This window comes from Cervus elaphus, chromosome 14, assembly GCF_910594005.1.
Source record: "Cervus elaphus chromosome 14, mCerEla1.1, whole genome shotgun sequence".
In the NCBI taxonomy this organism is placed as follows: Eukaryota; Metazoa; Chordata; class Mammalia; order Artiodactyla; family Cervidae; genus Cervus; species Cervus elaphus.
In genome coordinates this window covers 37,453,906-37,470,935 of record NC_057828.1, presented here as the reverse complement: position 1 = coordinate 37,470,935, position 17,030 = coordinate 37,453,906, and the positions used below count along the sequence as shown (strand labels likewise).

Genomic DNA, 17,030 nt, shown 5'->3' with positions numbered 1-17,030 from the left:
TTTTTGATCTGATGGCATTGTTCTTTTCTTTATTGTAATTTCTTATTTCCTTAAACTGGCATACAGAAGACTAACATGAAACATGAGAACGGCATCTTAAAAACTTTGTAAAGCATGGACATCTGCTGAGACAAACACGCAATAAAGAAAATAAACAGTCAACAGGCAGAAACACATACAACTTAAATGACCCTGATAAAATGCAGGGGTTTGGGGAAGGGTCTTGGCATATATCCACTTACCATTTGTCCAATAATGTGGTCCCAGCAGAGATAACTACTCCAAATAACTATAACTGAGAATTAGGTCATAAAAGTTCACAAAGAACCAATACCTTTTTCTTTGCCTGTAGAAGTTCCTGATAGGCACTGGATCTTATAAAACGTGGGTATGAATCACTTTTCATCAGTTTGTAAATGTGCTCCTAAAAAGAAATAATGGTTGAAGTGCCTCTTTATTATTTCTCAGGAAAAATCAAATACTGTGATAAGAACGCAACATCTGATTCAAAAACAAATCTAGAATAATGATAATGCTGATGAGAATACTTTATATGCTTATAGAACAATTTAGACCTTCAAATTTATTATTTTATTCAATGATCCATGTTTAAACTGATTTGGGAGCTATGGAGGAGGTAAATCACATCCAGCCCTTAAAAAAATGGGATTTAGTTAGTAGACTGTCATCACATAATTTCAAATCAAGTTGTTGATTTATATAGACCATTAAGATAAATAAAACTGCTATCTCTTAAGATTAAGCCAAAAGAGAATGATGCAAAGTCAGGATTCAATAATCATTCTAGATACCTTGGCATTTATATGTACTTGGAGGGTTCAGACTTTCCAAATGAATCATCTCATTGGTGAAAATTGTCATGCACATTTACTTTAGGCCACAGCATAAGTCCAGAAATAAATTTTGTGATATTTAATTGCTTAATGTCCTAATTTGTGTGCATGTAGTGACTTATTCTGAAATAGATTAGGCAAATATTTGATAATTTAATCCTAATCAGTTTGCAATGTTTTGTTTCAGTGATGAATATTGATAGACAAAGGAAAAAAATATATTCATCTAATTCAATGTTGGCCCAATCCAAGGAGATTCTGCTTTGGTTTATTGCAGCCTAAGGGAGCATAAATGCTCCTTGCTCATTCCAGTCTGTTAGAGGCAGAGTTCTGAACTATTTGAGAGTATCCTGAATGTCTCAGTGTCTACTTGTTTGAAGCAAACATGTATTTTAAGAGATGACTTAGTTTCCTGGTCTTAAATACACCAGTAATAATTTGTAGTTATTGTGAATCCACTTAATGACATTCAGGATTAATCCTCAGTAATCCTGACATTCAGGCTCTAGCCCAAGTTTCATCTCCAGAAGTATGGTACATTTGGAACTGTATCAGAATTTGTTGTTGGAAAAGTGGGACAATGTTTTATTTTGGACTCAAGCATTTTAGGATTCAGATCCTATCTTGCTCAAGACTTACCACTTACAAACATGATAATTTTGACAATTTTATTCACTTCTCTGAGCCTCAATCTTCTAGTCTATAAACTAGAGTTATTGTCAGGATTTGAGGAATGATCAGCGTTTAGCGAAGTATGGGGGTGTGCATAGTAAGTGCTCAAATATGTTTGAGAATGTGCCAGGTACACTTCAAAGTGCTTGCCTATATTAGTTAATTAAATTCTCACAAAACCTCAATAAAGTTGGCAACCATTTTTATATATATTTTAAATATGAAGTAAACTAAAGCACAAAGAAGTACTTACAATAGGTCACAGAGCAGAGCTCAGAATAGAACCCAGGCAATTTGCCTTCAGAATCTGCTTTCTTGTTACACTGTATCTCTTCTTAAACAGCGGCAAGAATTTCTACTATATTTTTGAATATAGGGTTTATAAACCCACAAAAAACTGGGATTAAATAGCTGAGGTTGACTGAAAAAAGCCTATGGTCAGGTGGTAATATTTTCTATAGAAAATTATGCCTTTTCCTTTTATTGAAGACACATTAAGCAAAAATATTTTCCAATGACACAGATAACAAAGAAATGTTCTTTTTAAGACTTTTGGGAAGGTCATTCCAAATATTTTACACATTGTTGACTCTACAAAAATGCTTGAAAGTTTATCTTGAATTGAAAGATAAAACAGCAGAGAAATAAGCAACAGAATTTTCCTCCTGCTCTCTCTCATATGTCTCCATAAAATGTAATTATTTCCACATAGAAGACCACAGCAGAGCCAGAGTGAATGAATGGGTTTCTGGTTGGCTGTTTCAACCTGTGTTAGTTTCCTGCACAGTGGCTCATTTCTTTTTAAACCAAAGCCAGTGTTAAATATATTTTATACCGGAGTAAAAATAAGAAAGGAATTTTCTTTACCTCATGCTTCATCTTCTATATTTTCTCTTAGTAACATAGCTATTTAAAAAACAAGATACTTTTTAGAGCTAACATTCTTCTCTAAAAGAGGTTTTAAGAAATTATGAAACATGTTTGTTCAGGTTTAAAAGCCAATTTCAATACATCATTAAGAAATGATATCCTCTCATTACACATTTATTTTTCCTCTTGAGCACAATATACTCTTTTTAGAGAAAGTAGAAATTAAAATTACTTCTAAGGAGACAACTACATCCAGTTTGAGGGAAAAAAACACTTAAATAAATAATAAAAAAAAAAAATAAAATGTCTTAGGAAGTTAATATCTTAATATCAATTTCATTTTTTCTTCTTTTTGTAGACTAAAAAAAGTAACTTGGAAAATTAAAAAATACTTAAAAGTTACTGTTTCAGTTTGTCATCAGAGACAAAACTGGTTTTTACTGTTTCATTGTGTCATCAGAGACAAAACTGGTTTGAGTTTTACATAATTTCAAGCTAATTTAATTTAGTTCTGACTATTCATAATAATATATTATTTAGGAAGGTCAGAATCTCAGACTCTCCATATTAGAAGACAAGTTAAAGAGTTCAAGTATGTGTTACTGAGGTATCAGAGTTGAAACTAAAGTAAAAAGCTTTCAAATATTTAAAATATTTCCCTTCAAGAAATTTTCATGTAAAAACATTCAGATTTACAAAAATCCCCAGGCTTTAAAAACTCTTCTTTTTAAAGTATCTCTGTTATCTTCTAGATCATTTAGTTTTTTACATACAGCTTCCTTGGTCGCTCAGATGGTAAAGAATCCACCTACAATGTGGAGACCTGGGTTTGATCCCTGGATTGGGAAGATCCCCTGGAAGAGGGCATGGCAGCCCACTTCAGTACTCTTGTCTGGAGAATCCCTATGGACAGAGGAGCCTGGCAGCTACAGTCTATCAGGTCACAAAGAGTTGGACACAACTGAGCGACTTAGCGCGCGCACACACACAAACCCCTAAATTGAAAATAGATAGTATACATAGCCACAGATTATAATGAAAATAAAACAAAAGTATCTCAACTCTCAACTTCTCAGAAGCACATTTGTGATGCAATGTGAGTTCCACCCATGTACCAACCTGAGCATCTTCGAAAGTGTATCGTCCGGGCTCCTTCACATTCTGTGTGGTTTTGTCATAGCTCTTAGAATCCAAGTTAATAGCACTGGGGGCTCCTGGAGCCAGAAATTCTTGCCATATTTCCTGAACTCGAGAGGGAACTTCTCTAATAGGCCTTTTCTTCAGGTCCTCCACTGCTAGCCAGAATCTACACAAAATGAGACATAATCTGATGTCTGATGTCTCATACTCTGAAAATTCTTAAAATATTGACTTGTCATATAGCTCACAATGAGGCATAATGATAAGCTAATGTTCTCTGAGGGTGTCCAGAAACAGGTTTCTACTGATTTTTTTATTAGATGTATTCAAAGATATAACATTTGGGGAAAGGAAATACTGAAAACAATCTCTTTTAGGTGTTCTCTGAAAATCAGGGGCTTCCCAGGTGGCTCAGACGAGGAGCCAAGCAGACTGCAGTCCACGGGGTCAAGAAGAGCCGGACACGGCCAAGCCACTAACCACGCACACACAGAAATGCAGGCCCGCCAGGGCCCCGACTCCACACAGCCTCACACGTCCACCTTAGCAGTGTATGGAGCAGGGCTGCTGAGAACCTTCAGTCAGACAGGAAGAGGAGTCTGAAGGGAGTTAGGGGCAGTGACACGGATCATCTGACTGGGGGCAAGGTATACTGCAGGCTCTATTTTTCTGGATCTTTTGTCCATTTGAGCAATGGGGGTTAGTATGGAGAGGATTTTCTGCTTTACCTGGTAAGGGAATTACCATGAAGCTTTACTGGAATGAAAAGAGGCCTGGACGCAGATTAGAAAATGCCCTAGCTGGAGAAATTAGGACAAGTAACTAATTTTAGGCTATTTAATTCCGAGACTTATGAAATGACAGAAGCAGCGAGCTTTCACATGTAATTGTTCAAAAGGCTTAAATTTGCAGAGGCATCATAGCAATTCAGAAGCTCTGGAAAAAATAATATTGACCTACTTCTAAATATAAAATATATATTTTATGTCCTTCTGTATAGAATACAGTCTATCCTGAAAGGAAAGAATACCAGGACATATTCTGATTGATAAAAGCAAATAGCAAAGTCTAATAAAAAGCCACATCATATTAATGGGTTCCATTTTTCTAAAAATTTTGCCCTATATTATATCTTTTTGTTTAGACCTAGAAATAATGATGAAACATGAATATGTATGTCATAATAGTGTCTTTAAACAAACAACAAAAAAAAGGACACTTGAAAAAGGAAGTACTAGATCTGTTATCCTCAACAGGGGCCAGATGCGATCTTGATATGGAGAAGATGACCACAGAGATGAATCACTACAAGCTACAGGGGATTCTCTGGTGGCTCAAGTAAAGAGTCTGCTTGCAGTGCAGCAGACCTGGGTTTGACATGATTGAGCAACTAACACACAGCACAAGCTATAGAGTTTTAACAGAAGTAGAAGGGGATAAGCAGGACCTTCATAACTATTACGTTTTAAACTTAGGGATTAAGGAAAGTTCCAAACATAAGTAATAAAGCAGTTGAGCTAGAATTAGAATATCAAACATTACTCAATCTAATAATTTTCTAATTTCTAAGTACCATTTTCCTATAGACAGGTATCAGTAGATAATCCAATATCGACTATGCCTTAAATGTGAACCTACCGTTTTTGCTTTCAGAAGGCAAGGGTAAAGACCATTTCCTTTTTAAATACAGGTTCTGACAATGTGCAATCTAACAGGAATGCTATGTGCAATTTGAGGGAGCCTAAGTGTTATAACTGATGCATATTAAAAAGCAGAGTCATCACTTTGCTGACAAAGGTCTGAATAGGCAAAGCTATGGTTTTTCCAGTAGTCATGTATGGATGTGAGACTTAGACCACAAAGAAGGCTGAGAGCTGAAGAACTGCTGCTTCTGAACTGTGGTGCTGGAGAAGACTCTTCAGAGTCCCTCCTTTGGACTGCAAGGTCAAACCAGTCAATCCTAAAGGAAATCAACCCTGAATATTCATTGGAAGGACTGATGCTAAAGCTGAGACTCCAATACTCTGGCCACCTGATGCGAAAAGCCAACTCATTGGAAAAGACCCTGATGCTGGGAAAGACTGAGGGCAGGAGGAGAAGGGGGCGACAGAGGATGAGATGTTGAATGGCATCACCGAATCTATGGACATCAGCTTGAGTGGACTCTGGGAGATAGTGAAGGACAGGGAAGTCTATGGTGTCTCAAAGAGTCAGACATGACTTATGAGACTGAACGACAACAAGAAGTTCATTTCAGCACTCTTTGAACATACAGATAAAAAGAATGTCTCTGTTCTTGAACTGGCAAAGATACACCATTCAAATGGCCGTAATACAAGGAAGCACACGAGAGACTCTCAAGCAATAGGCACAAACCAGACAGTCTGGGAATGCTGAGCAGGAAGGAGCCCCTCTGCTGGGGCAACTGCTGCGTTGGAAAAGGGAGTTCTATGGAGGCTACACAGATGCAGTGACATCTTAAATAGACTTGAAATTATAGATGAGATATCAAAGGGCTGAGGAGGTGGTAATAACATACCTACACTGTAAGTGCAGGCACTATTCTAGGTGATTTAGCTATATTAAATCATCCAATTCCTACAACTTTAGAGTATCTGCTAATATTCCCCCCACTTAGAGAAAACTGAATATATGAAGACTAAGTCACTTATTTAAGTTGCCCACTGTGAGTGCCATTTATAGGGTTTGCTCCCAGATCTACAGCAGATGACATTCTCAAAAGCACTCTCTTGAATGCCTCACAAAATGCATCATTGCTTTTCTTATCCTCAGCATAGTCATCATTGCAATAATTTAGTAGAATGTAAAGGGAACTCACTAAAACTTCACTCCTCCCTTAATACATGAAAGCTGGAATATGAGGAATTATCTTAATGTCATTGTGCCTTGATTTTTTTCATCAGTAAAATGGGAATAATAATGCCTATCTCACTGGGTTTCCATTAGGTAAAATGAGATAAATTATGTAAAGGGCACTTTTGAAGTGCTTGAGATATTTTTAGGCACTCATATTATATAACTCTCATATTACTGAATTTACTTGGTACTTACTCTGTTTACCTGAAAGAGGAAGGAGCAAAAGCACACCAAGTAAGAACAGAAGTTCTATTTCAGAAATAAGTACTTATCAATGAGCAGTATTTCTTGACTATTTTTTGTCTCAATACCTGAAGAAAATGCTCACATGAGTGCCATACTTCCATAAATAGCAGATGCTAAATAAGATGCACTGAGATGTATTTAGGTGTAATTAGCCCTGCCGGTTAAATGGACTGTTTTGTCTCCCTTGGTCTGTGACACCAGATACCTAGGCAGAAACAGGAAGAGCAGTGGACAGAAGCTTAGTATTGGTTTATAGAAAGCCTAGGATGGCAATTATTAGCAATCTGACTTGTAAAGATGCTTAACTTCTATTCATATTTTACTTGCCTGTCAAATGGGGCAAGGATATTAATATTTAAATTTCACATTTGAAGCGATGATTAGTTGAATGATAATCAGAAACAATAAATACAAAATATGGCATGGCATACTTATAAAAGTAGGGAATATAAAGCATACAGTGTATGGCATACACTGGACTTCCCAGGTGGCTCTGTGGGTAACAAATCTGCCTGCAATGCAGGAGACACAGGAGATGCGGGTTTAATCCCTGGGTTGGGAAAACGCCCTGGAGGAGGGCATGGCAACCCATTCCAGTATTCTTGCCTGGAGAATCCCATGGACAGAGGAGCTTGGCCAGCTGCAGTCCCTAGGGCTGCAAAGAGTGGACCCAGCTGAAGTGACTAAGCACACATGCACACATGGCATATAGTAGGTGTTCAAGACTTGGTATCTATGTCTATTGATCTGTTCTTAGTAGGGAAACATACAACAGACTCATAGTATATACTCAAGAAACGTACATGTGACTACATAAGAAATATGTAATGTTTCTTCTTTATGTAACTTTGTTTTTATTTCAACATGCAATAAAATATTAACAGATTACAATGCTTAAAAAGAAAAAAGGACTCTAAAAGCAATTTAGTTCAGATTTAAGGATTCATTCTAATTAAACACTATAAATCTTATTTCCAAATGATCAGTTTAGACCAAAATTAAAAATAGCGTTTGATAGATACTTATGTCTGCTGTCTATTTGCAACATTTTTATATAACCTCTGATTTTTGGTATATCCAGCCCTTATCTTCCTAACAAAGCAGGGAAGGACATATACATGGGCCATTTAAATTAAAGGAAGAAATGGAAAAGGGAGATTCCAGGCTGAAAAAATATATACAAGCATTTACTTTTCCAGAACTAAACATTTCTTCCATAAAAATATGAAATATCCAAGCTCTATAGAACTAGGGCTGGGACTACTTCAGATGCAATTATTCTGTATTTTTTAAAATATAGGGCAGAAAGCCTTTTGGGTGATATTTATACATTTTCATACAATGAAATGTGTAATATTTTTTAAATGCAATTACTTATCAGGCAATTTGGTGTGTCATAGGATTATTGAGATAAAAATGGTTAAGGCATGGAAAAAATCAGCAGTGATCCATTTCATTCATGAAAGAGAGTATGCACATGCTAATCTTTTAGTCCCAAAGCCTCTTTTCTCTTCCTTTCTTGCCTGGTTATCTCCTTATCATCCAGGTCTCAGCTGGAAGCTATTTCCCTGAGGAGGCTTTGAGTGATCTCTCCCTCTGGGTTTGCCATTCTCCTGTATTTCTCAGATCTAACACTCATCCTTTTGTGCTGTGATCTGTTTCATCTTTGTATTCATGAGTAAGCTGTACTTCTAATAAAATCAGGAAGGAGTTTTATTTGATTAGGTGATAATGGGGAGGTACTGCTTATTTATTTATCGTGAAACCCATGATGATAGCATTTTTTTCAAAAACATAGAGAATTAGAGGAAACTCCATAAAAGACTAAAACTAGATTTATCTCTGCTTTATTTTCTAAAGCATTCTTGTACTCAATAACTGATGACGTGACCTTATGACAGAAAATATTATTTAGGTCCAAAAAAATCCTTAGCACCTGCAGACCTCTTGAAACCCCGGTCAACAGGCTTTCAAGTTTCAATAAACTTGAAAAAGAATAGGAAGCTGCGTCCCTGAAACCTATGACAGGCATAATTAAATTTCTCCAGATTCTGCCTGTGGTCAACTTGCTTAATCCATCGGATATCAGTCAAAAGTCTACGTTCTTCTAGTGTGGAGATTTCTTAAAAAACTGGAAATAGAACTGCCATATGACCCAGCAATCCCACTTCTGGGCATACACACCAAGGAAACCAGATGTGAAAGAGACACGTGCACCCCAATGTTCATCGCAGCACTGTTTATAATAGCCAGGACATGGAAGCAACCTAGATGCCCATCAGCAGACAAATGGATAAGGAAGCTGTGGTACATATACACCATGGAATATTACTCAGCCATTAAAAAGAATTCATTTGAATCAGTTCTAATGAGATGGATGAAACTGGAGCCCATTATACAGAGTGAAGTAAGCCAGAAAGATAAAGACCATTACAGTATACTAACACATATATATGGAATTTAGAAAGATGGTAACGATAACCCTATATGCACAACAGAAAAAGAGACACAGATGTACAGAACAGACTTTTGGACTCTGTGGGAGAAGGCGAGGGTGGGATGTTTCGAGAGAACAGCATCGAAACATGTATATTATCTAGGGTAAAACAGATCATCAGCCCAGGTTGGATGCATGAGACAAGTGCTCGGGCCTGGTGCACTGGGAAGACCCAGAGGGATCAGGTAGAGAGGGAGGTGGGAGGGGAGATCAGGATGGGGAATACATGTAAATCCATGGCTAATTCATGTCAATGTATGACAAAAACCACTACAATATTGTAAAGTAATTAGCCTCCAACTAATAAAAATAAATGGAAAAAAAAAAGTCTATGTTCTTTTAAATGGTTTGGTTTGGCTATCTATTAAATCTCCTGAAAAGAATGTGATGATTCTGGAATTGCTAAGTTGTAGTGAAAATAAAGGAATGCTGGCAACTTTCTGTAAATGGATTTCACAGAACTGAATAAGTCATGGGAAAGTAAATTAGAGAGTTCCATTTCAAAAGAATACTGAATGAAAGAGCTTGTGGAAAAACCATTTTACGTAGTGGAAAGTTATCGCTCACTTCAGTGATCTTAGAGCTGTTAGAATCTATTCCAGTGTCTCACATTTAAAAATTCAATTTCCAGGTGCCTCTTAAGTCAGAAAAATTTCAAAAATATGTAAGGATGATGTTTACAACAGATGAGCTGGATACACAACTCTCTAGCAGGCACTAACAGCTCGATCTAGTACTGCTCTCAACTGCCCTGAGGCTGTGTTTAAGTGTACAAAGTAAATGCACTGCCTCCATCGTTCTGTTTCAAGATATTTCATACAGGCACTCAATTTCTTTTTCTAGATCTTATTTGAGATGCAATACACAAAGAAGACCAATATGATAAATAGGTGATATTTTAATTAAACTACATATGTATTATTGATGATTCTTTGTTTTGCCAAATACTAGCCTGATACTTCTGTATGCAGTCCATTTCAAATGCATCAGATTTACATGGTTAAAAGATCAGGAGACAGTGTAAAATAAACCATTATGAAGAAGTGATAATGTTGGACAAAGTGCTTTGCCTTCATTACCTTTTCTTCCTCTATCAAGAGGCAGAAATTCAATAGGTCCATAGCTTCATCATGATGTTGGTGGGATAGTAACTGGTCTGTCCAGTGCAAAATCACCAGACTCATCACAAGTAGGTCACTCTTGCTTAGAATATTAGATTCAAACAACATGTCTTACCTTAAGTTTTCTGAGCTGAATTCCGACTCTAGAAATTTAAGGAATTGTTCTCTCCCGACTGGGTCTTTCAATGCTTCATCCATGCCAAAACCCCATCGTTTTACCCTCTGCTGACTTGGTTCTTTGCTATAGAAAATAAAACAAAGCCAAATATATTCCTTTCATTACAAATTCTATATTCTGCTATAACATTTCCCCTCAAAATCATATATTCTTTGAAGCTCCCATCTTTAACATATTTTTCAGAAAAAAAATCTCTGATTGATGACTCTGCATGAAATTATAGTGAGATGAAAGTTAGGCATTAATAATGAAGTCTAACATTTATCAAGCATTAAATGCCAAGAGATGGATTCTCTTTTAGACTTCTTCAGCAACTTTGAGATGGGTACTATTATAATTCTTATTTTATAAATGAGGAAGTCAAGGATAGAGGGTGATAACTTTCCAATGTCAAATAGGTAATATTCCAGACATTCTGACCCCAGGGCTCAATTTCTTAACCACTACACTATGAAGTCTCACGGTGACACATTGTACTGGAGGAAAATGCACTGAGAATCAAAAGGCTTACATCCTGGTTTATGACTCTTGTTGATTAAATATGTGACATAGTCCTGGCTGAGTCACAACATTTTGGGATTCCAACTTTCACATCTATAAAACTGAGACATACTTGACATACTTGTCAAGCATTTGAGAACCACTGGACGGACATAAAAGCGAGAGAAGGTCCATAAATGCAATCTAGCTAAGTGCTACAGAACACTAAATCCTCACTCTGTGAAGGGGTACACAGTGATTTTTTTATGACTCTATCAAGATTGGTGATATAATTCTTCTCTTATATAGCTGATGAAAGAAACCAGGGAGCCTTAAATTGTGTTTTGGTTTTCTTAAGAAGTCAGACACTTGTCAGTTTCTCCTAGAGGATTTATGGTAAATTCATTTTGTTCCAAAACAGAATTTATAAAGGCATACTTGTATTGGGCTTAAGTAAGTATGGATTTAGCATTCATTTTACTTGAATAGATGGACCTTTGTGGCTATGTGGATTTTCAAGGAAGCTAAAAACAATGAGCTAAATTTTAAGAACTAAAGATCCTAACAAGTCGACCTTGAAACCCTTGCACATCTGATTTTTTTTGTGCCAGTCTTTCTGGAAATGCAAATCTAATATAATACAAATATCTAAGTTTCAAAAACCATTCCCTTGAACGAGAGCTTTATAGCATGGTTAATGTAAATACAGAGTAAAATTACTTTTACAATTAGTCAGCTATAGGATTCTTCTTATATCATTCAAATCCTGAAATAAGTGAAATATCTGGAAGGAAGAGAAAATGTCACTTACCTTGCTTCAAGTTCCCAGAAGGTAGTATCATCAGACAACCATGGGTTAGAAGGGTCAGGTGGCACAAGAAACGGGTCATATTCTACATACTGTTCTGTGTAACTTAGCAGACTTGAGAAAAAGAAACATTTTCATTTTCTTTAGTTTTCTGGTTGAGGTAAACTGATCTTTGTAAGGGACACACTATAAAAACATCTGGCCAAGGAATCCTTGCTTGCTTATAGAATAAAATCTGATAGCAGTTTTCATGTTTCAATAATTTTCATGCAATAGCTTGTGCTTCTTTGAAGACAAATATGGTTAAGGATTCCATCTTTCCCAATGCCTTAGCAATATCAATTAATATTCCCTCATTAAAATGAGACAAAATGGAAATAGTATAGTGTACAGAAGGATGTGCCAAGGAGCAATTCCAACCCTTGGTCAACTAGCCTACCCACAGCAGAACAGATGTTAGCTCAACTTGGAGAAGGGGTTAAAAAGCAATTTTTGTCAAAAGTATTTACAGGAATTAGGTAAAGGGGGAATCACTTACAACATGTTTTTTGGGGGAAAAATCTGTTTTTAAAATAAAATAAAGGGAGAAAGGAGAGGAAAAACATTGGAGAGGTAAGATTTGGCAATGCCTCAAAGTGTGGAATATGAATGTCTTAACAGATTTAAATGAAGGAAATACGTAAAAATCTAAGCTTAATTCAAATTCTGAAGTCATAAAATAACTGAGTAGTGTAAATGTTAAGAAGAATTAACAGAAAGTTTCTAAGTTGCCAAGAAGTAACTTAATGAATTCAGTTTTATTTCTCCTAGCAGGAGTGAAAAGATTCAATTCCTTAGAATTATCTTCTGTATTTGATTTTGGTTGCACAAAGACTGGGCCTCCAGAGACCTAAGATAATAATGATCATTCTGTCATTTGAAGTGTAACAAAAGAGATCTTTGAAAGTTTTCTATGTTCAGAAGGGAAAAGAAAATAATATTTCTTACAGGATTCCAATTATATCAATTCTCCTCCCACCAGTTCTCTCACCATATTGAACACATTTAATTGTCATCTGAACTTTTTTTTATTTGTATGGGCATCTTGCAATACTTACCTATCAGCAACTTTTGACATTTTTAACCGATGTCTATCTAACTGTATTTGCCAATACTTTATCTGGAAAAAAGAGATAAGTAGTTACATAAGTAGTGACATTCTCCAATTTTCAACTCTAAACTCTAATAGATTGAGTAATTCTAAACAAGAATATGTTCTCAGACAGGAAAATTTCACTCTATAGAAAAAATTAAACATGAGGGCTCTGAAAGAGTTAATAAAAATTAAACTGACTGTAAACACATAACCAGTATTGCTTTAGAATAGCACTGAAGTTGAACATTCTGCCCACGTCAGCAAAATAACTTTATTTTAAAAGAATTATAGAAATTTTAAGCATTTATTCATGGTGATTATCCAAATAAGAATCACATTTCTCCATCAAACAGTGAATTCAGATAATAAATGTATTTGCTATTTGTTACTATAATTTCAAGATAAACCCTACTTCCTAATACTAGCCCAACAAAAGCATCAGTGATATTTCTTTTAAGAATAATTTTATCAACATTTCAGAGCAAATTGTCACATGGACATAACAACATGTGGAAATTTAAAACTCTCTGAGTTACTTTTCCTTCAAGGTGATTATAAATATACTTGAAAAGTATGTATTACATAGTTGGTAGGAAGAAATAAGCAAAAGGAGAAAAAGTCTCATGACAACTAACCAAGAGACTTGATGATGATTTGATATAAGAGACACTTGGTATTCACTTTGAAATATTGGAGCCAAAGCTATTTGTTGATCAACAGATGCAACAAGAAGCAATATATACCATTGCTATACCAAGAAGCAATATATCTGCTCATCGGTGCTGAGGAAAAACTTCAAGAGGCTTCTAGAGATCAGTACTGCAGAAACAAGATTGAGCACTCTTTTGTGAAGGTCACATCACATGACTGGAGGTGGAAAAAACATGACCTAAATGTCACCAACCTATTGTCTTCTCATTTTTTAAGATAGAATTATGGAATATAAACTAACTCAATAATGGAGTCATCCATGAGTCAGTGTGTGTGATTTTTAAATATTAGTTAGAAGGAAAAGGATTTGGAGAAATCACAAGGGAAGAGTTTTGAAAACTATCTACTTATATTAATAAATCTTCAAAAGAATACATATCTTAAAATTACATTTTAAATACAGTCCTGCAAATCAGTTTTTAACATATCTCCTATTAACATCAACATCTGGTCTTCATACTGGCTACCCTGTAAACCATCTACTCTGTAAACCATTATTATAGGTTGACCCACCTGTTGTTGTAACTCATCTTCTGTTGGGGGTTTAGTTTCTGGTGTGGGTGTGTGGGTAGGACTGTGACTTCTAATATCATTTTGTAGACCATAGACAGACTATATTAAAATTAAAAAGAAATATGTTAAGACAAAGTTACATTTATATTCACAGACTTTCTAAAAGGTAATTTTGTGTTATATATTCATTAAGGTAACTCAAAACTTTGCTGCATATTGGATTAAGCTTATCAAAATTCAAAAGGCACTATCATAAATGTCATATGAATTTAAAATGAAAGCACAGAGTTTTTGGAAAAAATATGTGGTTGTATTATTAACTGACAGAATAATTGACTATATGAATAAAACTAGGTAACTGTGATAAAATATGGGGTGAGCTGAGAATACTAATTCGGGAAACGACAGCACAACATAGCATCTAATAAGTATTAATTTCAGAATAAAATAGAGGTGGATATATAATAGAATAAAAATGTAATAAGGCAAAAAAAGGGTAAAAATAATCTGGTTGTTTTACATAGGAAAGGAATGGAGTACTAAGGAGAGAAACTAGGTTAAGAATTCCGTTTCTGATTTTATCTCTGATGGTATCATCAAAGACACACCAGAATGTTCCTACTTTCCCAGCTCAAAATTGGGTTATTTACCTCACAATACTGACCTTGTCATTTGGTTTCAGTAGGTGCCATTTACAAACGTCAGTGACCCTTAAGGTTTTGTACATCTTTGAAATTCTTAATATCGCAGTGCTTCTTTACTATTTTGTCAAAAGGTGAACCCTATTATTTAGGAATGCTCTTTTTTGAGGAAGACCCGTTGCTTAGTAAATATAAACATAAATCTGGGGCCTTCAAGAACAAAAATTCATCCCTAACTGAAGGTGAGACATCTTACATGTCAACTCAAGGAAGAGGCCAAATTACTTTTTCTTTAATATTAAAGCACTGTTACTTTAAAATAAAGAATTTAACATTAGCCACTAAGCACTTTTTCTTTGGTAATGAGGATGGAGGAGGACATGATAAAGTTTCACGAGCCCTACAAAATTAATGTTGCCAAGTAGTGGAAAGAAGCTATTGAAATCAGAAGAGGGTAGATGCTTAACCAAGCCAATTTTCAGGCCCATCACCAACCTTACCAGTAACTCTAACTTAAAATTCGTCTTGTTAATGGACCTGTTTTCACTTGGATTCTATCTCTTCTTAATGTTAACATTTTGGCTCTGTACCAGGGCCCTTTTCCCTTGTGAGTTCCCACTATTTTGCTCTTAGCCCATCTTTGACATATTTGACTTGATTTTCTATCTTTGGTAGGTACTTCAATTTTCCCTCTTTTGACATAGCTCCAACCTCTTTGAAACTCAATTCTTGTTACTGAGCATACATTTCAACCCAAGGAGCAGCACACGTGACATCAGTTAATTATTAACTGGACTGAACTAAATGGCTTGGACTGTCTTTTTCTTTCCTTCCATCATTCATTCAACATTTATCATACACCTATTATATGCTGGATATAATTGTTAAGCATTAGGGATATAGATGTAAACAAAAATAGGTATGCTTCCTCCTTCCTTGGAACTTATGACCTAATGGTTACACAAAGAATCACATAAATAAACATATGATTAAAACTGTGATAAGTATGATGAAAGAAAAGAAGGACAAGAGTACAGTACCTGGAATACAAGGAGACTTAATTTTCACTGAAGAAACAAAAGGTCTGCATGAACTACTACTAGTTGTGTTTGAGGGTGATTAAATAACACAACCCTCTGAACTCCGAAGTAACAGTTGAGGTGGGTATTTTAAAATTAGTGAAGTGAATGACCACCAATTATGAAACAATTATACTTTCCAATGTCTGCTATTTTTTCAGTTGTATCATACTAATTTTTGATAAAATAAAAAAGACATCTAAGGTTGAAACTTTCCATTCTCACTTAACCTTGGTTTAATTACTTAAAGTTCTTTAATAAGAATCTCTAGTTCATGTAAAAAATGTTTTAAAGACAAGACAGCTGACAGTTCTAACAGTGAGTTTGTTGGTTAAGATTTAAACTAATTTAAAAGAGTGCTAGAAAAATACCACAATTTATGGTGTCCAAGAAGTAAAATAATTAATAAATTACCTTCTATCTCTACATTTCCATGATTATTTCAATATACATGCATTTCACATGATCATCATGAAGTTCCATAAAACACCCAAACCATCGGGCGGTGCTGTTTCAAATAGTCTTCCAGCAGCCTGGCCACTGGTTCTGAGGTTACTGGGACGTTTCCTTTTTTGTCTTACATGTAAGTAAACATCATGAATTCTCTCTTTCCTCATTCAGGGTGCCCTTCATTTTCTGGGGATCAGTAATAGCTTTTAACTTTGATTCTTGGCTAGAGTGAAAATAGCCACAAATAATGCAATTTTATACTCAGGGCTTCCTTTATGCATAAAGGAGGTAAGAAAATTGATCCTATTTTGGCCAGTAAGTTATGAGGATCATTTGCAATGTAAAAGGATTTGCACCCTTTAGAAAACTGAAATGTATTAGAAATCTTGGCATAGAGTGGATAGGGCTAGAGAGAAAGAGAAATGAAATTGTCTCAATGTCTTAATATTTGCAGATGGGGAAAATTAAATTAACTAATTTGGATCCAGTTTGAGTTTTAATAGCAAAGATAATTACTAAACCAAGATGCTTTGACTTCTAACACCTTTTTTTTCTTGTTCCTCAGGGTGCCTGGATTAACACTTTACATATGCAGTACCATCCTAATGAATACTAAATAGGTTATTCATTAAATGAAACAGATTTTACTTTCTACATAAATCTGTTCATATGTGATCTCCTTTTACATCTCAGAAGAGATAAAGAAAATTCTTTCCTTTATTTTTGGTCAAGGGGAAGGGACTTTAAGAACTAAAGAG

General features: G+C 35.3%; 1 protein-coding gene across 7 annotated transcripts in view; it reads right to left on the bottom strand.

The window, feature by feature from the left end:
• The window catches only part of RGS7 (regulator of G protein signaling 7), a 469,633-nt gene that overhangs the window by 30,993 nt on the left and 421,610 nt on the right, over positions 1-17,030 (bottom strand). For all 7 annotated transcript variants that reach the window (XM_043923595.1, XM_043923593.1, XM_043923591.1 and 4 more), the window contains 6 exons: positions 14,103-14,201; positions 12,841-12,902; positions 11,747-11,857; positions 10,393-10,518; positions 3,516-3,702; positions 335-424 (listed from right to left, as the gene is read on the bottom strand). In XM_043923595.1, the coding sequence (XP_043779530.1) occupies positions 335-424; positions 3,516-3,702; positions 10,393-10,518; positions 11,747-11,857; positions 12,841-12,902; positions 14,103-14,201 (675 nt within the window). The remainder of the gene's footprint in view (positions 1-334; positions 425-3,515; positions 3,703-10,392; positions 10,519-11,746; positions 11,858-12,840; positions 12,903-14,102; positions 14,202-17,030) is intronic.